This window comes from Castor canadensis, chromosome 15, assembly GCF_047511655.1.
Source record: "Castor canadensis chromosome 15, mCasCan1.hap1v2, whole genome shotgun sequence".
Taxonomy (NCBI): Eukaryota; Metazoa; Chordata; class Mammalia; order Rodentia; family Castoridae; genus Castor; species Castor canadensis.
In genome coordinates this window covers 61,092,217-61,118,936 of record NC_133400.1, presented here as the reverse complement: position 1 = coordinate 61,118,936, position 26,720 = coordinate 61,092,217, and the positions used below count along the sequence as shown (strand labels likewise).

The following is a 26,720-nucleotide window of genomic DNA, read 5'->3' as shown; positions in this document are numbered from 1 at the left end:
CATCACTCAGCCTTATTTGCTGCACTTCCTCTTTCTGCTGACCTCTGTTGGAGTTCCCCAGGGCTTAATCTTCAGCCCTTTCTTGATCCTCGTTCTTAAAGGAATCTCCAATACAAGATCTTAAATGTAACCTTAATGTCAAGGACAGGCATGTTCACTGGTTATCTGAAAAATGTCTTAGTCTATGTTTAAGCATAAATTTTGATTCTCTACCCCAAACCTGCTTGATCTTCCATATCTCAATTAATGGCAGTACAATCTACCTACTTGCTCATACCCAAAATCTACTTATGTCTTTGTTCTCTTTGCTTATCCTCCTCACCCAGTTTATCTGCACATTCTGCCAGTTTTACCTTCAAACTATCTCCCACAAGTGCCTACTTCCCACCACCACTGCTACATAGTGAAAGGGTCATTCATCTGGGCCACTGCAAGAGAAGAATCAATCAGCTTCTTCTCATAGCCATATATTCTACGCAAATGGAGTTTTAGAAGAGTATCAGATCACATCACAACTCCACTGCTGTCTACCACACTTGTTTACCATACCCTATGAGGTCAAACACACCTTTAGCTTCTTTCTTGCCATCACTAGCCTTCTTTTTCCCCATTTCACACTAGGTTCCAGCTCACAAGTTTCTTCATGTCTCTTAAACACACAAAGCTGGTACCTACCTCAGGAAATATTTGTTCCTCTCTCAGCCTCTAGATCCTCAAACTAATGGATCTCTTTCAAATGGCATTACTTTAAAGAACTTTCCTTACTAGGCTACCAGCCCAGTCATTCTCTCTTCCCTTACGATGCTTTCTTTCCTTCTCCAGATGATTCTGTTGTAGCTAGGCCACTTTTCTACAAATGTTTTCTGTAAAGTGTCAGACAGTAACTATTGTAGGCTTTGTGGGCCATATGGCTTCTCTGGTAATAACTGAAACTGCCACAGATACATAAATAGGCATGGCTGTGTTTGTTAATATAAACGAAGGAGCCAGACTTGGCCCATAGTATAGTTTGCCAAGCACTATCAAACCCTTCTCTGCCTTGTTCTTCAAATGTGAGTGTGCATATGAGCCATAGGGAGGGTCTTGTTAAAATGCAGATTCTAATTAAAAAAATCTGGGGTAGGGCCTGAGATAAAGCATTTCTGATAGGCTCCCAGGATAGGCATCAGCACATGAACCAGAAGGACACAACTTTAGCACTGGGAACCAAGCTTTACTGAATGACATCATATCCCCAGGGGAATGAATAAGCAGTGTTCTATATGACTTCACAATGTGACCCTATCATATTTTCATAGAAAGAAAAAGAATCTCATTCTACAGTACAATTTTATAGCACAAGGCAACTATGAACTGAATATATTTTATGGTTCACCAATAAATTTCAAGTATATTATATATTTGATACATTGTAAGAAAATTTGTAAATGCTACAATGTACCCCCAACCACCCAGCAAGACAATAAAAAAATGTAAAAATCAAAACAAATTTAACAAATATTCTTTTTTAAAAATTCCTTTTTAAGAATGAAAGGATAAAGCCAGGTGCCAGCGGCTCACACCTGTAATCCTAGCTGCTTGGAAGACTAAGATCAGGAGGACTGCAGTTCAAGGCCAGCCAGGCAAAAAGTTGCCCATCTCAAACAACAGCAGGCATGGTAGCATGTGCCTGTGATCATAGCTATGTGGGAGTCCGAGATTGGAAGGATAGTTGTTCTAGGCTGGCCTGGGCAAAAAAAGTGTGTGAAACCCCATTTCCACAGAAAAGAAGCTGGATGTGCTGGCTCATACCTGTCATCTCAGCTACAGTGGGAAACTTAAAATAGGATTGTGGTCCAAACTGTCCTGAGCAAAGAATAAGATTGTATCTCCAAAATAACCAGAGGAAAAAGGGCTGGAAGCATGACTTAAGTGGTAGAGCACCTGCCTTGCAAGCATGAAGCCTGAGTTCAAACCCCAATACCTCCAAAAATTTTTTTTAAAAAGTATGTGAATATTCATTCACATACTTACCTATAAATAACATGGAATGCTTTCTTGCGAATTTCAGACCTTCATTTCTATCGACTTCGCGATTTTCCTAAAAAACAAAAGCAATGATTAAGAAAAGCTGCCACCAAACACAGAAACAAAATGTCAAATGTCCGCTTTCTTACCTTGTCAATTTTATTTCCAACTAGCATGTTTACTATGTCATTTCTTGTACAGTACGTTTCCAATTCACTAAGCCAATTATCCAATTTAACAAAGGTGTCTCTTCTTGTGACGTCATAAACTAGAATAAAAGTAAAGTCACTTATTAAGGATGCATTAAAAATAAAGAGGTAATTATACTTCTGATATGTAGCTAGAAGCTAACATTAATATATGGGCAAGTCTGCTTTTCTTTTAAGCCTTCAATGCTTAACAATTCTTGATCTACATGGAAGAACTAAGTATTTAAAAAACACATAACACTAATTTCAATCATGTGATAGAAATGAAATTGTATCTGGTATGATAATTGAAAAACAGTTACAGCAAAACAGTAGTTCCCATTCATAATGAAAAAGGTATCTGCACAAACACCAAAAAGTGTGTAGATTCAAGTCTCAGCAAAATAAACAAAAAATCTATTAATTTGTTTCTTACAAGTAACTTGTAAGACACTTTGAAACATGCAACTTTGCAAAAATTACAGTATAGTTACTGGGTGGGATCCTGTTTGTCTTCCTCTGTTAGCATTTTCATCTTCTATCACCTTGCATTATAATAAGCTTATTAATTCAAATTGTTTGCTAAACTTACGGGATGCTAAATCAAAATGGTAAGACATTATCAAGTCATGATGAAAAAAACAAAGATTTTTCCCTATAATTTTCTTTTTAAACAGCTTCCCAGGAATATTAAGAACAACACTTCACAACAAATTATATTGAGTCCACATTGGTTTTCAAATTTTGTTTGGTTATGAATTAATAGTGTTAAGTGCTTTTTGTTATATTTTCTAAATAGGATTGATAAAACACATTCCATTTAGCAACAAACTCTTCTTCCTTTAGAGACTGAAGCAAATATTAATTCACTGATGAAGATTCAAAGGCAGACCAACATGAGTGGTTAATTCTCAGTTATGTCTTCATCAACATGTCTTTCCAAATCAAAGAAAGTAGTCTAATCTTTTTTAATTGCTGGGCAAAAGGCTGAAAAAACTTTTTAAATTTTAATACCAATGAAGTCACTCTAACTTCAAATTATATAAAAGTAGCACTAAAGAAAAATAAAACAAAAACTTACTGACTTTCCTACAGTAGAAAAATTTCAAAATTCCAATAAATATTATTTTCAAACAATGTATTACAAGTTAAAAAACTTACCTAATATAACACCCTGTGCACCTCTATAATAGCTGGGAGTTAAGGTTCTAAACCTCTCTTGACCAGCAGTATCCTAAAAGTGACAATTAACTATTATTAAATAAAACAAAGTATAAGACTTTCAATGTACCAATTTAAGAAAAGTTAAACAGCATTATTAAAAACAGTATTAAAATGCAATTATCATTAAACAGTTGAACTTTTAAGATGAACTGTGTTAGATGAAATAAAATTAAGATTGACTCATCTCTAGAAAAATGCACTTTGGATTTAAGATTTTTATTAATGATTCTCAACTCTAGGGGAATGCCAATCAAATTTTCTGGGAATTTTTGTGTACAGTCTCCAATGATTCTGACTTAATTGGTCAAAGGTAAGGACAGGAATTTAAAAAATCTTCCCAGGTTGTAGAATCAAAGGTGAGAACTTCTGAGTTAAAGAGAAATACAGGGTTGTCTTATTTTAGGTAAGGAATTTTTAGGGTGGACTCTTTTAAGGCTTTCTTTGTAACCCCTTTTAGGAAACTGCATAAAACCAAACCACTCCTTATTACATGTTTACGATCCATGTCAGACTTAATGAACTATAAAGGATGGACCCTAGGTAGGAAATTCAAATTTCACAAGGGCAGAGATCTCTTATCTACCCAATCACCAGTTTAACTCCAGTGCCTAGACCAATTCTTGCCAAAGAAAAGTTGCTCAGAATTTATTTTATAAATAACAAGAACAAGAACAATAATGATTATAACGATGAACTAATTTAACCAGGCCTCTACTGCAAGCCTGGTTCCTTCCCTGTCTTCTTTCTACCACCATCCTTGGATTATGGTTTCAAGGTACCTAAGATATTACAAAGCAGCAGCTGGCAAACTGCTGCCTCAGCACATCACCTGTTTGATTACTTAAGGTTTTATTGAATAAAATGAAACATATCCAGGCCCATTCATTTACATATAACCGTATGGCCCACTTTAAGGTTAGACTAAATATTTACTAACTGGACCTTTAAGAAAAAGTTTGCAGTCTGCAAAAACTGAAGAAAAGTAAAGGCATACATCGAGCCTCAACTTAGCTACCAGTCTCACTGTGGCCAATGCAAGTTTTGCTAGAGGGACAAGCAGAAGTTCCTTTTGATATAAAAAATGTTAATAACCTTTAAGAGGTTTATAGATTGAGGAGGAGCTTTAAAATAGCACTGAGGGGATCTAGCAATAGCAAGTTTCATTGCCTGATCAAAGGAGAGAATGCCATAAGACAACAGAGTATTTGGGGAAATTTATAGACACAGAAGAGAAACTTAAGAGGAAAATTACTTTCAATGTAAACCACTTTGAGCATTAATTCTTTCACAGATACATTTATACAAATGCAGGTTGTACTTGCTTCCAGATTCTCACAGCCACAGAAACTAACCCCTATTCTGCCATGTTTAAGTGAAGAAGTAGCACATGTAAAATTAAATTTTCTAAACAGATAAACTTGAGATAAAACATGATTTTCTCTTTAAAAATTTTTTTGGTTTCAACATTTCTTATAAACACCTAATATGTAAAAAAAACATTCAATTTGGATACATGCTCAACTTTTCAAGAACAATACTATAAATTAAAAAACTACATAAAGCAAAGTATACCTACCTTTAAAAAGACTGGTGATACTTAGCACAGACTAAATAGTGGAATAGTGAATATGAAAATGTAATTGGTAGAATATAATTATTGGGAGTAAAAACTGAGAAATGAAACTGTTAGTGTATATCAATGTTAAATCTTCACATTCTTTAAGCCAATTTTCTACTTCTAGGTATATACAATAACCTAACTAAACAGGTACACACAGATGTATAAATCAGGATGCTCACTGGATCAATGCTTACCTTTATGAAAAACTGGCCTCAATTTAAATTAAATTGAGGGTTGATTAAAGTATAGCTATGAAACTGAATACTAGGTAGCCATTTAAAATGATGTACCTTTATATTTGTTGACACAGAAAAATGTACAAATTATGTGAGTAGGTAGAGGAAGGAGGACAAACAAGTTTTAAAACATAAGATAAAATCCCTTTCTTTTGGAAACTGCAGATATACCCATGTTTAACAGTATGTATATGTATACCCAGATATTGTTAAGGATGTTCACTAAAAAGCAAACTGATTAAAGATAAACTTTTTCATTGGTTTCATATTGTCTTAATTATCCTTTTTTAAATGAACCAGTATTATTCTTGTAGTCAGAGGGGAACCTTTCTTTTAAAAATACTTACAAGACTAGGATAAAGATATCCTATATGTCTGTAGCCTCTCATTAAGCAAGAGTAGAAAGAAAATTTAAAGCAGAATAAAAAGAAAACTCTTGTGTAAGAGAAAAATCTTACTGCAACCATGGAGGCTCAGATCCTATTCTAATCTTGTATTTCACAAAGTAGTAGCAAAGGCAGAGAGAGAAGATGAGTTAACCATGAAAACAACATGGAAAATCAGGCCCCCACGTTAGTACAGAAGTCAGAATTCTTAAATTGTTCAATATATTTGCTATGTCTAGTCCAACATTTTGCCAAAATGTTTTCTGTTAGACAGCACTGACTGCTCTGATTGTTGTTAAATACATTATGAGAAGAGTGGCAAACAGGTTAACAATCATTAAAATATTACGTTAGAAAAAAATTAAAACAAAAAGTATACACAGTTACAGTTATTATTTTGAGATAAAAATATGTTAGAAACTGTGTAGCATTCAGAGAATACCAGGAAGGTAGATGACAACATACAATGCATGAACACTTGCTATTAGAATCTGTGATGACATACAGGCTGTATTTACCATTTAACCACTATATGGAAATATGTCTCAATTTGATGACTAGTAATCAGTTCTAATATTATTTATCATGTTATAAAATATATGCATATATTTAATTATCATAGTATATGTAGAATATAAATATATATAGAATTGTGCTTTATAAATAGTATGTGTAACAATCATACTGGCAGAGAGACATAGACACTGAGCCTCTTAGATGTTTTGACAGTAATGCTGCCTTAGTCAGCATTAGCATGAAGAGGTCTAGTTAGCAGAACAATGTGGAGCAGAATGATAGGACTCACAGGAAAATGAAAAAGCACCAGTAAAGAAAGACAAGGTATTAAAAAGCAAATTCAAATTTGGTAAACTTAAATTTTACAAATATCTATACTAATAAGTAGGAAAAATAATTTTTCTCCTAATTATCACTTAATTTTCCTTCCCCTCAGTAACTACTTTTAGTGTAGGTTCAGTTTAGATGATCTTTTTAAAACTCTTATGGAACATATCCAGTAACAATGACTCTCTCAGGGAGACAAGGTGATTTTTTTATGCTCTATTCAGCTTTGAAATATTTTGAAAAGATTACACATTTAAAAAACGTAAGTAGAACAAGTCTCTGCCTAGTTACACAGTTATAAGATATAACTAATTATTGCGTATCCTTTAAAAACAAATCTTCTAAGTAGTTATTTAATACAAGTTGAAAATTCACCTCTAGAATACTAAAGAAATCAATGTCTACTTCCCTAAAAAGTACTAGTTTAATATTTATAAAAACACATTTTAAAAACTCTTACCCATATTGCAAGTTTAGCCTTATTTCCATCCACTGAAATTGTTTTCACCTTAAAGTCAACACCTTGAAGAAATGAAAGTCTTGATAAGTCACTGAGTGAAATATACTTTTAAAATCCATTATTAAGAAAAGCAGAAAATGGAAAAGCTACTTTATCAAATGCTCAAATTCATACCCTAAATTCTTAGGATATGAGGATAACAGAAAAAGTGTCACTAATGAATAGCAGCTCAGGATTTAATCAAGGTAAATGAAAATCAAATGCTTTAGAATTCAAGTACTCACCTGTACTTCTTGCAAAAAGGAGAAATAAAATTCAATTTAACCTGCCTAGCAAGCATGAAGCCCTGAGTTCAAACCCCAGTACTGTCCCCCACCAAAAAAAAAAAAAATCAATTTAAAGTGATGATTTGACTATGCATATTGAAAATTAAGATCCAAATTACAGTGCTAACAAAGAAATGAATATTCTCAAGGGACTGTAGACCATGGCAGTTTCCCTGGGCTTCTTAATTATCTACACACAATTGTTAAAAGTTTAAAGCGTTGTTCACCAATGGCCAACTGCTAACTGAGAGCTTGCCTGGCAAGCAGCTTGGAGTGCTGGTAAAACTATAAAAAGGCACTCACTTCTTGTCTTTTGGATTCTTTGTTTTTATCCTAAAAAAACAATATTGGTTCTGTGTAATCTAATTAATGATTACTTGCTACTGCAGGAGTTTTTAAAAAAAGAATTTATGCAGAAAAAAAATCTAGACCCAACCCTCTAAGAATCTTCCTAAGTAAAACATGGATGCCCAAATTTCTATGAAATGTTTCTATAAATACTAATTCATAAGATGTCACACAGGTTTTATTACAACAGCCTCAAATAAATTCTCTCCTTTCCAGGAAAACGAGTTGACACAAGCCATCTGGCTTAAATGAACAGTAACTGCCCACATCTTTAAAAGAGTATCAAAAATAATGTGCAGTCTACCCCACTGGCCAGAGGGAAAACATTAGCTCAGGAAGTTTGGAAATAAACTTACAAGACCTTATTAGCTCGTGACAATTCAGGAAAGCTCCAACTAAGATGAACAGCACCCTCATGAACTAAATGCATAACAGAACACCTAGTCTTCCTGTATGCCAAAGATACATTCAAAATAAAGTTTGGTATTTTAGGCTAGGGTGAAAAAGGAGATGATAAAGGTATGCCTACAAGAACAGGTGACCATTAGTGACAGGACAAGTGCTGCTTTATACAGTTCAAGGAAAACGTAAGTATAAAATTTCCTTGCAACCAAACAAACAAAAACCCACACACTGAACAATCTTGCTTTTACTCCTTCTAAAGAAGCACTATGCCACTTTAAAAGTAGAAACATTGATATAAAATTATATACATTTTCTTTCTATTGCTTTATAAAAAATGAGTAATTTTAGAGAGAGGATATGGTTCTTACCTGGTACAGATACCAAATTAAAACCATTGGTACATAATTCTTATTACGGACATGTTAACAGTTAAATTCTCAAAGGTTTATCAGAAAGAATATAAAGAACCTTTTAAAAAAATATTTCAGGTGCATGTTCAGAACAGCCTCTTTCCTAATTAGTTTACCCAAGAGAAGAATGTTTGTAATCCTTACCTGCTCTCCATTACCCCTTTGTCTTATTATTTCTTGGTTTTGCATGTGTTCCTTCACAACAGTCTAAAGATTGTCTGTGTTATATGAGAAACTTCCATATGAATACCGAGAAACTGCCTCTAAGCTAGGCTTCTAAAACAGCTGGAACTTACCCATTAGAAAGAATCTTATCATCACAGCCCACTGACACTGCTGACCTGAGTACCTCATCTGGATCCAGACCCCTAAAGTCTCAATTTTCTCTCCTTGGTTCCTGTGGTGAATCTCATATGTGGCAATTGATCTCACATGCTAAAACTACTTCTTCGGCATGCTTGCTTTGTTCATGCTCTCTCTCTCTCTCAGGAAAGTGGCTGATAAATTTGTTTTTATTGGTAACAATAGTGAGAATCTTTTTGGTAAATCTGATTTTGCCAACTTCTTACTAGACCTGATCAAACCACCTTTTCAATCTCTTCGTGTAGGTGACAAGTTCAAACAGAAGTAGAACTCTCATCTCAGCTGGTCTTACTCATTTGTATTTGCATTTTTAATATGATCTTTAATTCAGTTTCTTTGCAGGAGGCCTATTTTATGAAGGTTGTTTTACTTATAATATATACGATAGAGCCCTTGAAACAAGAAGTAAATGGAGTATGAAACTACTAAAGAATATACAAACTCTAACAACAGACTCTTGTGAATGGGAGACCAGAACCTATCAAAGAATCTGCTCTGTCAAAGAAAGATCAACAGAAACACCAGAACTGACATAAATGTTAGAATCAACAAACAAGAATATTAAAAGCAATTATAAGTACATACCATAAGTTTAAAAAGTTAAGAAGACATGAGTGATTGAAAACAGAGCCAAATAAAATTTCTAGAGATGAAAATGGTAATGTATGAGATAAAAAACACACAGGATGGGATTAACAGCAGATTGGACACCATGGAATGAGTGTGAGGAAGCGGCAGTAGAAACCACCTCAGATGAAGCACAGACAGAGAAGAGATTCAAATGAGAAGGATGGAAACTTGCTGATGTCAGCAAGATGGAAGGATGACATGGATGGCCTGCTTCCGACATAAAAGAAGACCAAAACAAAGAAAAAAACTGCTATTACACTGTACAGCTAAAGAGTGAAGTTGAGTATTTGGCAGAGTTGACACAGAGCATGAAGAATCTTAATGGACTTATAAAGGAAACGATGCACACAGAATCTACCATCCTCTCTCCAGTTGAGATCAACCTTGAGCCAAGAGGAACTTCACCTAGTGGATAAAGGGTAAGCAGGAGGCACAAACAGTCCCTCCTCACACCATGGACATGCAAAGTAATTGCTGCTAGAGAAGCCTGCACCCCTCCACAGGGCACCAAGCCCAGTTTGGGGAGCTGCCAGGGAATCCTCACCATTGCACCGCCCTGGAGAAAGAACCCAGCCCACAATGTCCCTCCCTCCACCAGGCTTCTGCTGGACAACACCCTTTTGTGATTCTGCCCACCCAGGGTTTACAACAATTCATCATGTATTTTATAAATTTATAAGTAACTAGAAGAGTTCAAAGCTTCCCGAAACAAAGGAATGATAAATGTTTAAGAAGGACATACTAATTACTGGACTTGATCATTATACGATGTGTAACTGTATCAAATTATCACATTGTATTGCATAGATGTTTATAATTATTATGTGAGAATTTTTAAAAAATGAAAGAGCAACAAAATGATTTATTGAACAATTTCAAGCAGCCTAATATGCAAGTGACTGCACTTGGTGAAAAAAGAGGAGGAAAAATCTACTTGAAAAAATAATGGCCAAAAATTTTCAAATTTGATAAAAATATAAACCCACAGATCAAAGAAGCTAAATGAACCTCAAGCACAGAAACATGAAGAAAGCTAAACTGAGCAGTATCATAATGAAATTGTTCAAAAGAAAATTAAGAGTAATTTGAACTAGGTATTTTGAATGAAAAGAAAAAAAATATCAAAAATTGAGGGATGCCATGAAAGCAATAGTTACAGGAAATTTTACACTGTTAGGTTGCCCATATTAGAAACAATTCTCAAGTCAATGAGTAGATCTCCAAACTAACATGAGAGAAAATGCAGCCGGGCTGGGTGCATAGCTCGACCACAGTGTGTGCTTAGTATGTTTAAGACTCTCAGTTCCATATTCCCAGTATCACCAAAAAGAAAAAGAAAACTACATCCAAAGCAAGTACAAGACAGTAAAGTTCATATTAGAAATCAAAAAACTAAAAAATTATTTTAAGAAATTAATAAAACTAAACCTGGTTTTTATTAAGAAAAATCAATAAAGCTGATAAAACTTCTAGCAAATTGATTAAGAAAAAAGGCAAAACTACCATTAAAAGAGCAAGAAATATCCCATCATTTACAAATTATTAAAGAGATAATGATGGAATGTTAAGAACAAATTATGTCATTAAATTTGACAATTTCTATGAAAGATTTAAAAAAACTAGCAAAATTGTTTCAAGAGAAAAATAGGTCACAAATAAAATATATACAGTATATAAAAGGAAATGTAAAGGGAATTAAAGCATGTCAATATGAAAAATCAACTAAGCACAAAACCTGGCACTAATGGAGAAAATAAGGAACAAAAACTTAAAACAGAAGTCTGTTCTTATTGGTGATTATAATAAATATAAAGAGATTAAACTCTCAACCAAAAGGCAAAACTTGACAGAATTTTTTAAAAAGCCACTACATGATATCTACAAGAGACTCACTTCAGACCAAGAGACTCACAGAAATTAAAAGTAAAACGAGAGGAATAGATATCCTATGCAAATAGTAACTTAAAAAAGGGGGTAATTATACTAATATCAATCAAAAGACTTTAAATCAAAACCTGATGAGACAAAAGACAAAATATACTGATAAAAAGGTCAATTAATCAAAAAAATATAATTATAAACATATATGCATTACAGAATAGAGCTCCAATATATATGAAGCAAACATTGATAGACTTGAGAGGAAAAACTGTTTTACAATAGTAGAGATTTGATATACCACTTTCAATAAATTACTACAACAACCAGACAATCAACAGGAAATAAAGATTTGAACAACAGTAGCAACCAATTTGACCAATCAAAACAATTCACCCAACAACAAATTTTTCTCAAGGGTGCATGAAACATTGTCTAGAAGAGACTGTATGTTGGCTATGCAACTTAAGTTAATAGAAGACAAGAGCAAACTAAACACAAAGCTAGCAAGACAGAAATAATAAAGATTAGAGCAAAAGCAAACGAAATAGAAAACACAATAAAGAAAACAAATGGCCAAAACTGTTTTTGTTTTGCTTTGAAGATCAACAAAACCAATAAATCTGTAACTAGATTGACTAAGAAAAATAGAAGACTAAAATTACAAAAAGTCAAATATAAAAGTGGGAGTGTTACAGGTTGAATATCCCTTATCAGAAATGCTTGAGACCAGAAGCACTTCAGATTTTGGCATTCTTTTGATTTTGGAATATTTACATAAACTCTAGCATCACATTGGCACTCAAACAGTTTCACACTTCAGAGCATTTCAGATTTTGGAGTTTTGGATTAAGGATGCTTAACTTGCAGTACTAGTTTTACAGAAAAAAAAAGGAATTTGTAATATTGGATAATTTAGATGATATGGACAAATTCCTAAAAACACATAATTTGTTGAAACTGTCTCATGAAGAAACAGCAAATCTGAACACACTTGTAAGTAGTCAAGAGACTGAGTCAGTAATCAAATTTATTCCCAGAATATGAGTATGTTTTTTTCTTTTCTTTTTTTTTTTTTTTTTGCAGTGCTGGATATCAACTCCAGGACCTTCTATATGCTGGGCAAGCACTCTACCACTGAGCCATTCCCAGACCATAAGGATGGTTGAAAATTTTAAAAAGTAAAAATTCCATTAATAAAATGAAGGGACAAAGAACGCATGATCATTTTTAGTTGATGCAGAAAAAGCATTTGGCAAAATTTAGTACCCTTTCATGACAAAAATATTCAACCAACTAGGGATAGAAGGAAATTTACTCAGCATAATTGAGACCTTTGTATTAGTCAGCTTTCCATCACTATGGCAAAATACCTGAGAAAACAACTGAAAGGGAGGATTTATTTTGGTTTACGGTTTCATTTCATGGTTGCTTCTTGGGCCCATCACTGTGGACTCAGAGAAGGCAGAACATTATGGCAAGGAAGCATGTATGCAACAACAATGCTCACCACAGAAACCAGGAAACAAAAGGGGAAAGAGAGGAAGAGGCCAGGGACAAGATATACCCTTCCAGAGCATGCCTCCAATGACCAGCTTCCTCTAACTAGTGCCTACCTCCTTAAGTTTCCAACATCTTCCAATAATGCCATCGAAGACTCACAGCTAACATCATACTCAATGGTAAAGGGCTGAAAGCTTTTCCCTTAAGAACAGAAATAAAGTTGGCATGGTGCTCCATGCCTGTGATTTTAGCATTCAGGAGCTAGAGGTAGGAGAATCATGAGTTTGAGGCCAGCCTTGACTACAGGGCAAATTCCAGGCCAATTTAGACCATGAGACCCTCCCTCAAAAACACCAAAAACATAAATAAATGAATACCAGAAATAAGACAAAGATACCAACTTTCACCACGTATATTATAAGGAGTATTCAAAGTTAGAGCCAGAGGACTTGAGAAAGAATAGGTATCAAATTGAAAAAGAAAAAGTAAAATTATCTCTGCTCATACTGTTTATAAATAACATGATCTTTTCTTACATGCAGAAAACCCTAAAGACTACAAACACACACACACACACACAAACTTAGAATAACTGATTTCATTGACATTGTAGAATACAAAATCAATAGGCAAAAACTCATTGCATTTCTATAGACAAGCAATGAGAACACTTAAAAAAACTACTCCATTTACCATACCATCAAAAAGAGTAAAATACTTAGAAATAAATTTAACCAAGGAGGTGAAAGACTTATATACTAAAAATTATAAAACCTTGTTAAAGAAATTAAAGTAAACATAAAAATGTGCAAAGATATCCCATGTTCATGAATTGGAAGGTATAATATTTTTAAGATATAAATACTACCCAAATTAATCTACAGATCTGACACAATCTCTATTAATATTCCAAGAGGTTTTCTTTATAGAAATGGAAAAACCGATACTCAAATTCATACAGAATTGCAAAAGGCACTGAAATGCAAAATGATCTTTTAAAAGACGATTCACACTTTCAAACTTCAAAAGGTACTACAAGGCTACAGTAATTAAAACAAAATGATATTGGCATAAACACACACATACAAAGAAATAGAGAACCAGAAATAAACCCTCACACGCATGTCCAGTTGGTTTTTAATAAGGCAACCAAGACCAGTCAATATGTGAAGAACAGTCTTTTCAACAAATGGTTCTAGAAAAACTAGGGTCTATGCAAAAGAATGAAGCTGGACCCTTATTTCTCAACATAAAGAAAAGTCAACAGAAAATAAATAAAAGATCTAAATGTTAACAACTAAATTCTAAAAAATTCTTTGAAGAAAACATAACCTTCATAACATAGAACTTAGTATTAGTTATTTGGATATGACATCAAAAACACATACAATGAAAGAAAAAATACAGATTAAATGTATTTTATAGAAATTTAAAGTTATCAACTGAAGGTGGGAGTGGTGGTGCCACCTGCAATCCCAGCTCTCAGCAGGTGAAGGCAGGAGGATGTCAAGGTCAAAGCCAGCCTGGACTACATAGAGTTTAAGGACAGCCTAAGCTAGGCAGGGAAATTCCAATAAACAAGGTTTGGGTATTTAGTTCAGAGGTACAATACTTGTTTACCATGCACAAGGTCCTGGATGGAATCCCCAGAACCATGAAGAAAAAAAAAGTTATTAAAGGACGTTATCAAGACAGGAAAGAACAGTGGAGACCCACTGAGAAACCTCTTTGAACACTGCCTTAGATATTAATAACGAAAGGCAGGGCTGTAAAATAGGTACAGTAGGGGGTGGTATTTGTGGGAGGGCAGAGGGTAAATGAAGAACATTAAGATGAGGGAATATGGTTGATGGACTTCATATACTTATACAAAACAGAACAAAGAAACCTCTTGCAATAGTTTTAAGTGAGGTGGAAAGGGGACAAGAGGGAGACATGGTGGGGGTGACCTAATCAATGTACAATATAAGTCTATTTGGAATTATCACAATGAATACCCCTGTACAACAAATACAGTCTAATAAAAAAATTAAGGAAAAAAACAATGAGAAAACAAGACGACAACCCTCACAAAGAAAATACTTACAAATTATGTATCTATTAAGATATTAATATCCAAAATATCTGTGTAAGAATTTCTATAATAGAACAACAAAAAACCTAATTCAAAAATGTGCAAAGACTGTCACGCCAGCTATATGAGAAGCATGAATAGGAGGATCTCAGTTCCAGGCTGGTCCTGGGACAAAAACACAAGATCTTATCTGAAAAAAAATCTAACACAAAAAAGGTTAGGGGAGAGAGACGTGCTCAAATGGTACAGTGTCTGCCTAGCAAGGGCAAAGCCTTGAGTTCAAACCCCAGCACCACTAAAAAAAAGGCACAACAGAAAACCTACTGATCAATATTGCTCATGAACATAAATGGAAATCTCACATAATGAATCAAAAAATGTATGAAAGAACAACATAACATGACCAAGTGAAGTTTATCCCAGAAATGGTAGGTTTTACCATTGAAAAAAATCAATATGCACTTTACTATACTAACCTAATAAACAAATATCATATGATCATCTCAACTAGTACATAAAACACACTTGTCAAAACCTAACACACATCCCTCATAAAACCTCAGTGAACTAGTTACAGAGGGGACTTCCTCAACCGGATAAAGGGGGTCTATGAAAAACATGCAGTTATCATATATAATGGTAAAAGACAGAAATGTTTTCCCCTAATATCAGGTTTGAAGTACAGGTATCAACTCTCACCCTATCTACTCAACACTGTACAGTACCAGAGATTTTTAGCCAGGACAATAAGATAAGAAAAAAAGGGCGTATGAGTTGGAAAGGAAGAATAGGAAAATTCACTAGAATCTATGAATAATAATAATAATCACACATTCCTCAAAAAAAACACAAAACTCCTGGAACTTATACACAAGTTTAGCAAGGTTGTAGGATGCAAATAAACATTCAAAGATTGAGAGTATTTCTATATGTTAGTAATGAACAAAGGGAAAAATGAAAAAAATCAGTACCATTCAGAATGAAAGTCTATTGAATACTTTGGGTTAAATCTGACCAAAGTTGTGAGAGATTTGTATACTGAAAATGTACAAGTATCAAGAGAGAAAAAGTTAAAGACCTAAATGAATGGAGAGATAATCTGTTCAACGATCATAAGGATTTATTTATACGAATATATTACTCAAACAAAGCCAAGTAATGAAGTCTTAAGCTTTCTATTGAGAAAAACACTAAGAAATAAGGGTCTCTCTATATAGTTCAGGCTGTCCTTAAACTCCAGATCCTCCTGCTTCACTGCCTGAGTGCTGGAATTACAGGACATGCACCACCACCCATGGCTTATAAACTCAATACTGTTAACAAAATCATCTGTAGATACAACACAACCCCTATCAAAATTCCAGCACACTTTTATTTTTAAATCAAAAAGCTGATTCTAAAGTCCACTGGAAAATGCAAAGGAATCAAACACTTTGAAAAAATGCAAAGTTGACATATTAACAAGATCTGATTTCCAAATGCATTACAATGCTACAAAAATCAACAACATGGTACTGACAGAAAGACAAACAGGTGAATGGAGTCAAGAAATATACCCACACATCTAAGGACAACTGATTATTTTTATAGAGATGCAAAACTATTCAGAATAGAAAGGAGAGTCTTTTCGACTATAGTGTTGAATCAATCAGATATTCATAAGCAAAAAAAATGGAGAAAAGGACTGTGATCTACACCTCACACTGAATTCACAAATTAATTTAAAAAATTATACTTAGTGCAATACCAAAAACTCTAAATTTGTAGAAGAAAACATAGAAAAAATCATTGCTACCTTCTGTTAGGCAAAAAATACCACACTGAAATCATCATCCCTAAATGGAAAAGTTGGTAAATTGCATTTCACTAAAATAAATAATCTTGTGCACTTAGAAATATACTGTTTTGTAACAAAGACAAGCCAAAGACTGGGTAGAAAATATTGGCAAAGCAAATACTATCAGATAAAGGACTTATGCGCAGATTATATAAAGAATTCTCAAAACTCAACAATAAGAAAATACTACAGTCAACTAATAATTAACAAGACTTGAACAGATACTTCACACACAAAGAAATACGGGATATGACAGCAAATAAACTTAAAAAGATGTTCAAAATCATTAGTCATTAGCAAAATGCAAAATTAAAACAGTGGGATACCAACACACACCTATTCAAATGTTTAAAATTTAAAAGGCTATGCTGGGTGTGGTGGTGCGCACCTGTAATCCCAGGTACTCCAGAGGGCAGAGGCAAGAGGATCACTAGGTTCAGGCCAACCAAAGCAAAATTAGGGAGACCCCACTTCAAAAATAAAACATAAACAAAAGGGCTGGAGGCCTGGCTCAAGTATTAAGAGTGCTTGCCTAGCCCTTGGTTCAATTCTTAGTACCACAAATATAGTGTGCTTATATTAAATAAAAGGGAGAAATGTGAAAGACCAGGAATTCTTGTATGCTCCTAATGGGAATATAAAATGATACAACCACCTCATTAAAATATTATCAAAGTATTTCCCAAAGTTAAATATGTATGTACCAAATGACTCAATAACTCCACTATTGCATATGTACCAGAGAAACAAATTAATATTCATATAAAATACTGTACATGAATATTTGTAATAAACCTATTCATAATCACGCCAAACAAGAAAGAACTCAAATGTCCTACAGAGGGTGAATGGAAAAACCAACTGTGGCATATCCATACAATGGAATTCAAGTCAGTGAAAAAAAGGAACAAATGATTGGCAACAACCTAGAGGAAGCTCAAAGGCATAGGCTAAGGAAAAGAAATCCATTTCAAAAGGTTACGTACTGTATGTCAAAAAAAAACAAAACTATCAGTGCTCGCCTGGGGTTAGAGGCAAGGGAAAAGTGTGATGATGAACTGTTTGGTATTCTGACTACGGTGGTGATTATATGATCATACACTTGGTAGAATGCATTATGATAGCATAATATATTACATTAACAAAGAACTGCCTACCAAAAAAGTTTATTTTAATGTACAATTAAAAATACTATCAACTCATATGAAAAAATAAATTATTGGAGAATATGGATTGTAGAATCTCTACTTTTCAATTTAAGATTTACTTTGCTGCCAATTCCACCAACGTAAAACTTTTCCATGAGCTTTTAAAGTAATGAGTCCTTTATTCAACAGATTTGTTGCTTGTGTAACAGGAAAGTGTTTCACTTCTTACTAAGCAGTGGAGATGGGCATTCTGAAGGTTTTATCAAAATGCAAAGTCATCTCCTTCCCCACTGTTATTAAGACAGAACACCTCTGGCAGAAATGGCTTGTTTGACTCCTCAGCTTCATCTCCCCAACTCCTTAAAAAAGCTTTTGTAGACAAGGAATCTAGGTTTTATACCTTGATGGGGCCTAAGCTTCAGGACGTCTTTCTGGCTCTGAGCTCTGCAGTTATAGCATCCTCTCTACTTCTTCCTACGTGCAGTATTCTTATATCTTGTACACTGTCGTCAGTGATTCTACCTACTTCATGGCTTGGGATGTTAGCTGTCTTCTAGTCTAGGGTTTGTGTTCTATAGGATTTGTGTTTTACATTTTCCCTTTTTCTTATGTATTTTAGCTAAACTCTCTGGAAACCAAAGAAAATACCATCATAATTTATAGGACCATCATTAAACAAACTCCAACAACTGTTTTAAATTTTTTTGCTTTACCTTGGTGGTACTAGGATTTGTGCTTGCTAGGCAGGTGCTCTTACCACGTAAGCCACTCAGCCAGCCCTTAAAAGTTTTTTGATACAAGAGAGAAATTAAGTGTATCACTATACAACAAAAATGTGCATTTTTTAATATTTTACTGAGCCAAAATACTAATATCTCACAAAACACCAATTTGACAAGACCACTATTGAGCTAATTGTTTTTATTTTTAAAACCCATGTGAGTGTTGATTATAATTGAAAAACAACAGTAATCTGAAGCCTAAATGTAAAGGATACTTTCAAAAAGATACCCATTTAGGGAAAAAAAACCACATTTACATTTATATGTTATATATAGTATGTTAGATATAATTTATATATGATATATTCATATTTTTTCTCATCAGCATGAAAATCTTAGTATTTGTTTTGGCAGAAGACGGAGTAGTTTTAGTATAAAGACAACCCATAATGCATGTCAGTTTACAAGTCCCTATGTTACTGGAGTTAGAAATGAAGGTACTTTTATATAGCACATAGTTCATTCCTTCAGTAAGACTTTAAGCAAGTTTACTTTCCTATCAGTTACTCCTCCTCCACTCTTCACTGTTCATAACCAGGCATGCTCTTAACAAAATTAAGTTCTACTATTAAATGATTTTTTTAAATCAAATAATATTCTGAATCCAAGTTAAAATTGATTTAAATTACTAGTGTTTTAGATGATTCCCTTATGACATACATAAAAGTAACTCTATAAACAGCAATGTCATACAAAAGCTAAGTAATGTCTGACATAATTTATTGAAAATTTGGAGGCAGTATGAGTTCACAAAAATAGAAACAAAAAAGAGCTCTTCCTTACAGAATTCCAAATAATAAATGCAGGCAGAGCAGGACAATGGAGGCTCATGCCTGTAATCCTATCTGAGATCTGGAGGATATTGATCAGAGGCCAGTCTGAATACTTCCTGAAATCACCAAGTTAAAAGAGCTAGAGCAGAAAACTGGAATGCAGGCATGGCTCAAGTGGTAGAGCACCTGTTGTGCAAAGGTGAAGTCCTAAGTTCAAACCCCAGTCACATCAAAACAAAAAAGAAAGAAAGAAAATGCAGGCAGAAAGAGGGCATTTGAAAACATCATTTGGCAACCACAGCTACAATAAAGGATCACATATTGTCCTCATTACCTGTTGCAGGCGAGAATTATCAATGGATGCCAAAAGAAGAGTATAAAAAAAAAAACCAGGATATTTATACAGTCTCAAGGTATCTAGCCACAAGAAATTTATTAGCTATAAAGAGAAAAATAATAACAACTTCACAGTGGAGAAGCCTACTATATCAACTTACAGGACCAAAGTCCCAAATAGATACTATGCACCTCTTTTCACAATGGAATTCTAGCCAAAAATGCGTAACAAGAATGCAAGCATGAGAACATACTGAACAAGCACAAACTGAGGAAATTTCTACAAAATAACTGTCAAGTCATCAATAAACAGACTGAAGAACTGTTCAGATTAAAAGAAACTGAAGAGAAATGTCAGCTAAATTTAGTATTTGACCCGGAACAGGATTCTACAACAGAAAGAACTTTTTCTTTCGCTACATAGGGTACTGATGTGACAATTAATGAAATCTGTCTGTAGACAGAAGAATTATGTCCATGTTCACTTTGGAAATACACAGTAAAGTATTTAGATGATAAAGACACCATGTCTGCAACTTACTCTTAAACAATTCATTAAGAAAGAATTCTGTATTATGTATAGGGAGAGCATAAAGCAAATGTGATAAATATTAACATTTGGGGAATCTGAATAGGATATATAAAAATTCCCTGCTGTTTTTACAACTTATCTCTAAGCCTGAAGTTATTTCATAATGGATAAAAACAAATAAAACCAGTTAAGAGAAAATTTTTACTTTCAAGAACAATAATTCTAAGGTCATCTTTATATTTTACTCAGCAGATCATGAAATTTTAGAATTGGAAGAAAAATGTACATCCCCCCCAACCTCTTTACGTACAGATGAAGACAAGGAAGTAAAATGACTGGTTCAAGATCACGCCTACTGCAAAGCAAAGCCAAAAAAACTACCTACTTCTCACTTGATTCAACTACCTTTTAATGATTCAATAATGTCCCTTGATTCATTACACTGTTGTCACTCCCAAAATATGTGTACTGGAATCTTCTATCTTCTCATATATTCTAATATGCTAGTGTGACAAATCCATTTTCAGGCAATTCAATTTTAAATTTAATTTTAAAAAGCATTTGGGTATAATTGTTCCTAACAATCTTTGGTAACTAATATCAATAAATATGTGGAGTTCAAAATACATGTGAAATATGTATTTTGCAAATGTGAAAAGTGCAAAATCAACACAGTGTACTATCAGATCCATGATGATGACCAAGTTTGCATTATTCATCATTATAGCATCACATCTTAGCACAATGCCTGATACACAATAAATACTCAAATTGCTATTGTCTGTCACAAAATAAGACAATCTACAATACAGAAATTCAAAAACATGTACCAATAATCCTATCAGTGGTATTAAACACTTAAGGATGTTCTTTTGCTGAGTGAGATGTAGGTGGAATTCAGAGATTTAATGATACCATACTGAAGTCTTGAAAAACAGACATGGGAAAGTAAGGTGGTAAGAGCAGGGGAGAGGAAGTTAGACAAAACTTCCCAAAGGCAAGAAAATACGTGGCATTGCTACTAAATTTCAAAACTTTAGGCTTACCTATTGTTGCTGCAAGCTCTGGATCAAAAGTATCATCTGTGAACCTCAAGAGTAGGCTAAAAGAGAGTTAAAAAGATATATTAGGAATTCAAATTTTATTGCTAATCATATTATAAATGTGCCCATGTTTGTTACACTTTGTTATAAATTATTTAATGTAGATAAAGCTGATGTAGGTCTGCTCCTAGGACTACTGCCTCCGTGCAGGTACAAGCAGCGGAATTAAATTACTGGAAAAATAATTTTAAAATCCCAAGAGCAAAGCAGTCTACTAATAAATAATAGGTGTACATAACTGCACAAGTGTGAAAAGGTGTTCTGATTTTGTTCGTTTCTAATCTGTGCTGGTATGCCCTTCTGAGAAAATGATTCTGATAACAATGTCATGACGACACGGACATAAAGAGAAAACAGAGTCTCTTGGAATGCACAAACTCACTTTAAAAAAACCTGATGTGTAATCCACTCTGCATTCAAGTAAACAGAAAGGTGTAAAAGCACAGCATTTTGTAACAAGTAGTATGACTATTACCTAAGTGAGAAGATACAGTATAAAGAAAAGGTAAAAAGACAGCACAGGAGGCATACTGTGGCAGGCAAATGCTAGTTATGGTATAAGAACCCAGCTAGGCAATCGAGAATTAGTGAAGGCTTTTAAACAAAGGAATGACAAGAACTGCTCTGTTTTGAAAAAATAATGTCAGCAAAAACTGGAGGAAAAGCAACAAAAGTTAACTGCCATAGTTATGGTGAGAGGGAACAAAGGACTAAAGCTTGAAAATGGTGAAGAAACTAGAAAGGAAAGGATGAAAACAACACATCCCAGATTAGAAGAGTACTCTAAGATTTTTGTCTTCCACCATTATTTCACTTACTACAAGGCAAAAGTGTCAGTTATTAGAAGCTCCTTAAGAACAAAATCTAAGCTTTTATTAAAGCCCTAAATTAAGAAAATTAATCAATCACGTCTCATTAACTCCTATAGTAGACCATTCTATTGACTTGTTTGCATTAATAAAATCAAGGAAATAACTATCAGCTATTTTTTAAAGAGTGAAAAATTTTATGAATATTTAAATCTGTACTTTCTGATTACTACTGCTAGAGACATTTTCTATGCACACAGTATATGACAAAACATAATGGCCTCCTGATAGTTTCCACACCCGGTGTTATTCATTGTATTTAAAGTATTAACTCTCACTTTCTTAGTTTTATATTCTTAGACTTCCAATAAGACAGGCATGTCAAGTTTCTGTAGTATAGTGATTACCACATTCGCCATAAGACAGGCACCACAGAATCAAAGTAAAACAGTACATTCAAATTCCAGATTTTCCTACTTAACGTTAGTTGTTGGTTGGATGGTTGGTTGGTTGGTTTTTGAAATAGGATCGATGTAGTCCAGGCTGGCTTAGTATTCAAGAGCCTCCTCACTCAGCCTCCTGAATAGTTGGGATTACAGAGTGCCAAGTGATAGTACTAAGATCTTAATGACTACTTATAAACATTTTATTTTCTCCAATACTCAGTTACCCATAATTTAGAAAAGGTATCTATCTATACTTGGTCACCACAGAAAATATTATCAAAAACATAGGTTAACATAACTTTGTATAGTAGTAGTAGAACAATACCATTATAATACAAGTAATAATAATGGTATTGACTATTGTTTATTGAACATAATGACCCTGTGCCAGGTACTGAGCGAGGGATTTTTCTCCTTACAACAGACATTGTCATTAATAGTATTTTGTCAGGAAAGACAGGTAATTCTTATGGTGCAAAACAACAAATTTTAATACAAGTTCTGAGTGTAAGTCAGATCTTATCCATGGTTTATTGGTAGCCCAAAATGTACCCATTTTTCTAGGCAGAGAGTCTATTTCTCTATTAGAGTTTGAAAGGAATCCACAGTCCCAAAATGATTAAGAATCACTGTTCTTATATTTTCAAAGTGAAAGTAGCAAAATACTCTCCATGTGAAGCTACAGATGGAAGGAGTTAATTAGCACTATACCACTAGTCTGATCTGACTATTGATCAAAGTTTATAATACAATGTGTGTCTGGCTAACTTGCAGTTCTAAATTTACAAATAAAATTCTCCTAGGAGACAGCAATTTAAATAACAGATTTCTATAATCCCCTCCAGTTCTTGATACACTTTGCTACATTTTTATTCCAGGAGGCTGGGCCACAGAATCACAGTCAACTGTACATTTAACATTAGACAGTGTTTGGGAGCTTTCCTTTCCAGTCCCCTCACTTTTCCAATGAAGGCCTGGACTGTTCAAGCATCACACATAAAGTACACAAGTGCCAACAATCATTTCATAATCCTGACCTCCTGGATACTATCCCAAACCACACTCTTACCAGTATGAAATGAATTGGAGAGAAATCCACTAATTCTGACTACTTAAGATTCCCTTTGTTGTGTAATAATTCCTCAACCACACAACTGCCTTCTCACTTCACTTGCTCTACCTCTGTAAAGAAACTACTGGCTGGAACAACCCTTTACAACCATATGTATGACAAATGTTTTTGTGCTAACTTGCCTAAAAAGACACTGACTTCTACTAGAGTGTGGTCATTTATTCTCGTCTTATTCATGAAGATAAGTGTTCAAGGTTGTTTTCCGTAGTATATCACATAAACAAATATTTGTTTAAAGAAACAGTATTAAAATTTTATAGTGAGCAGTTAATAATTCACCAATAAGTATTGAGAAAATGTTTAAAGCACATTAGGCCCAAATAAGATTGTCTAGGGGAGTGAACAAAAGAGCTGAATAAAGCCACTTAACAGACCTTACTGTAAACAAGGAACTTCCATTATGTATTCCTGTCACTGTAAGGTCAGTTAACCTTCCAGAAAATTTTAACACTCCTTAATTCATCATCTGTCCAATACACTACATGTCACCCAATCATGCAGTTGAAATAACAACTCATTATTTTTAATTCTGAAAACAGCAGTCTTTAAACTGGTCATAGTGGTGCACACCTGTAATCCCAACACTTGGGAAGTTGAGGAGGAGATCACAAGTTTCTGGCCAGCCAAGGCCACGTAGGGGACCCTGTCTCAAAAAAACAAAAAAAGCAAATTCATATGCATTAACTTAAATGTGGAAAAAAAGATGATCATGGAAAGGAAAAAAAAGATCATGAGGCTATAGAATTTAAAATAATGCTCAATATATTAACTAACTTAACATTCAAATATGCACAAAATAGTGGTCATAAAATTTTATTCGCCACTACCAAACACACACACATACACAAATGTATTATTTTGATACTCACAATATTTCATTACTTTTTTTCTTGGTATGTGTAAATCTCTATACTATACAAAAAGAACACACTAAATAAGAAAAACTAGGGCCGTATTGTTAAATGTCAAAAAATACATAAAATTTTAGAATTATATAGGAAGCTTGCAAAGCCTAAAAAAACAGTAACTTTGTGATTGAACGAGTTACTTGAATGATACATCTATCAGGAGGTGCAGCCAAAGGTGAGGCTGCTTACAGCTCCTAAAGTCTGAAAACCTTTTAAAGCTGAAGAGGACCTGGAACCAAAGCTAGTCACAATCAGATGGCAGGGATGACTTCACCCAGAGAACACTGTTCAAAGACCTGGATGAAATCATAACCTTCTGGCAACACCCACCTCGCTCCATGTCTCACCCAATGGACAAGTCTAACTGCTGTCAATGTTATTTTCCCCCAGGAACCAGTCAAAAAAAAAAAAAAAAAAAGACAGGCTAAACTGTCCTTTTGTCTGAGGATGATGTGGCAACCTGGGAAGGAACAACCTCACTTTATTTTCAAAAGTGGCACGGCTTAAGCACTCGCACCTTTCACTCTAGTGACTTTTCGAACTGTCAACAAGGCCACTGTTCTTTCACAGCCGACTAATTAAAAACGTAAAAGACGCGACCACAGTCTACGCTGAAACAGGCCAGGAATGTGACCTAAGGCGTCACAGAACTTGCCGCGTAGAACACTACGTATTTAGAGAAAGCCCGAGAGAAACACCGAAAGTGATGAAGTTCCGACTAGGGGTGACAGGCTGCCTGAACCCCGCGGGGCCGCGGTCGCGACTTCGGCCTGTCTCGGCGGAACGCGGCCCGCGCCGCCCGCCAGCCAGCCACGCCCTGTGCCTCGCACAGCGAGCCGACCAGCGCGCAGACCGAGTGGCGGCCTCAGAGCCCTTTATTTCCTAGTGCGACGGCAGGGGCAGCAAGAGACCGCGGGCCTGGCGGCGGCCGCGGGGCCGGAAGGAACAGGCCCAGCCCGCCCGAGTGAGGCCGGCGTCCGGCCGCCGCCGGTTACCGTTCCCGGCGAGGCCCAGCGACACGGCTACCGAAGCAGAAAGCGCCCGCTGCCTCCGCTGCGGCCCGCAGACCTGCCTCACCTGGACTTGCCCACCCCACTCTCGCCGATGATGAGGATCTTCAGAGTGGTCAGCACGTCCTCGTCCATCCTGACTCCCAGCCCAGCCGGCCGCCCCTGTTTCGCCTCTCAAGCCTGTCCCAGGCAGAACAGCTCGCGCATGCGCAGCGTTCCGCGGCTGCCACCTTCCTTTTGCCCCGGGTGTTTAGGTTACCGAAGCCCGGGACTCCAGAGTTCCGCCCGGAGGAAACTCTGCGTCTGCGCACACCAGCGTCCCGGGCGTCTTTCCCGAAAGCGGGTTCCGCCCGTGCGCAAGCGCAGACAGGGGAGAGCCGCTCTGACTGTTCCCCAGCCCTGACACAGCCGGTCTTCCGGTAGCGTAATTGGAGCTGGCTGAGTTGGGGACTGCGTGTGAAGTGCGTTTATTTCTGCAGCTGCTCATGCTCATGACAGCTGAGTCGCAGTGGGGACAGCATTGCACTTTGAAGAGAGTTATCTTACATGTACGTCCAACTCTACCATACACCTGACTTGTCTTATTACCTAGCCTCCTCAGCCTCACTCCCCATCTGAAAGAGTCAATCATTATTCTTCGAATAATACCTCATCTTAGAATTGTTAGGAAGACTGAGTTAACTAAAGTGATCTATGAAAGATATGAACAGGCATTATTAACATCCTGACTTACCCTCTTATTCTGAAAAGTGCCCTTCGCGTGTTAATTCTTCTTGGAAGGGATTTCTGGTATATCAGGTGCGTATATTTCTCTGCCGCAGCTTCCTGCTCATAAGAACTGCTGCGATGAGAGCTGTGTGTGTACCGTTTTCTTCAGTTCATTGCAAATCTTAGCAAGTTAACAAACGTCTTTATAAACCACCTAGCAATGTGTCTGGTGCAAGGCAGGCAGGCACTCAACATTAACCTCGTGTCTTAGTTTCTTATACTTGGAGCGCATGT

General features: G+C 35.4%; 1 protein-coding gene across 2 annotated transcripts in view; it reads right to left on the bottom strand.

Annotated features, from left to right (window-relative positions):
- The window catches only part of Rab18 (RAB18, member RAS oncogene family), a 37,141-nt gene extending 11,105 nt beyond the window's left edge, over nt 1-26,036 (bottom strand). Inside the window, exons 1-6 of one of the 2 annotated variants that reach the window (XM_074056310.1) lie at nt 25,786-26,030; nt 21,357-21,412; nt 6,966-7,027; nt 3,357-3,429; nt 2,157-2,275; nt 2,014-2,080 (exon numbers count right to left, since the gene is read on the bottom strand). In XM_074056310.1, coding sequence (XP_073912411.1) covers nt 2,014-2,080; nt 2,157-2,275; nt 3,357-3,429; nt 6,966-7,027; nt 21,357-21,412; nt 25,786-25,853 — 445 coding nt within the window. In that variant the 5' untranslated portion in view covers nt 25,854-26,030. Of the gene's footprint in view, nt 1-2,013; nt 2,081-2,156; nt 2,276-3,356; nt 3,430-6,965; nt 7,028-21,356; nt 21,413-25,785 lie in introns of both variants that reach the window. The other variant, XM_074056311.1, reaches the window with a different exon arrangement.
- Between the last annotated feature and the right edge of the window lie 684 nt (nt 26,037-26,720).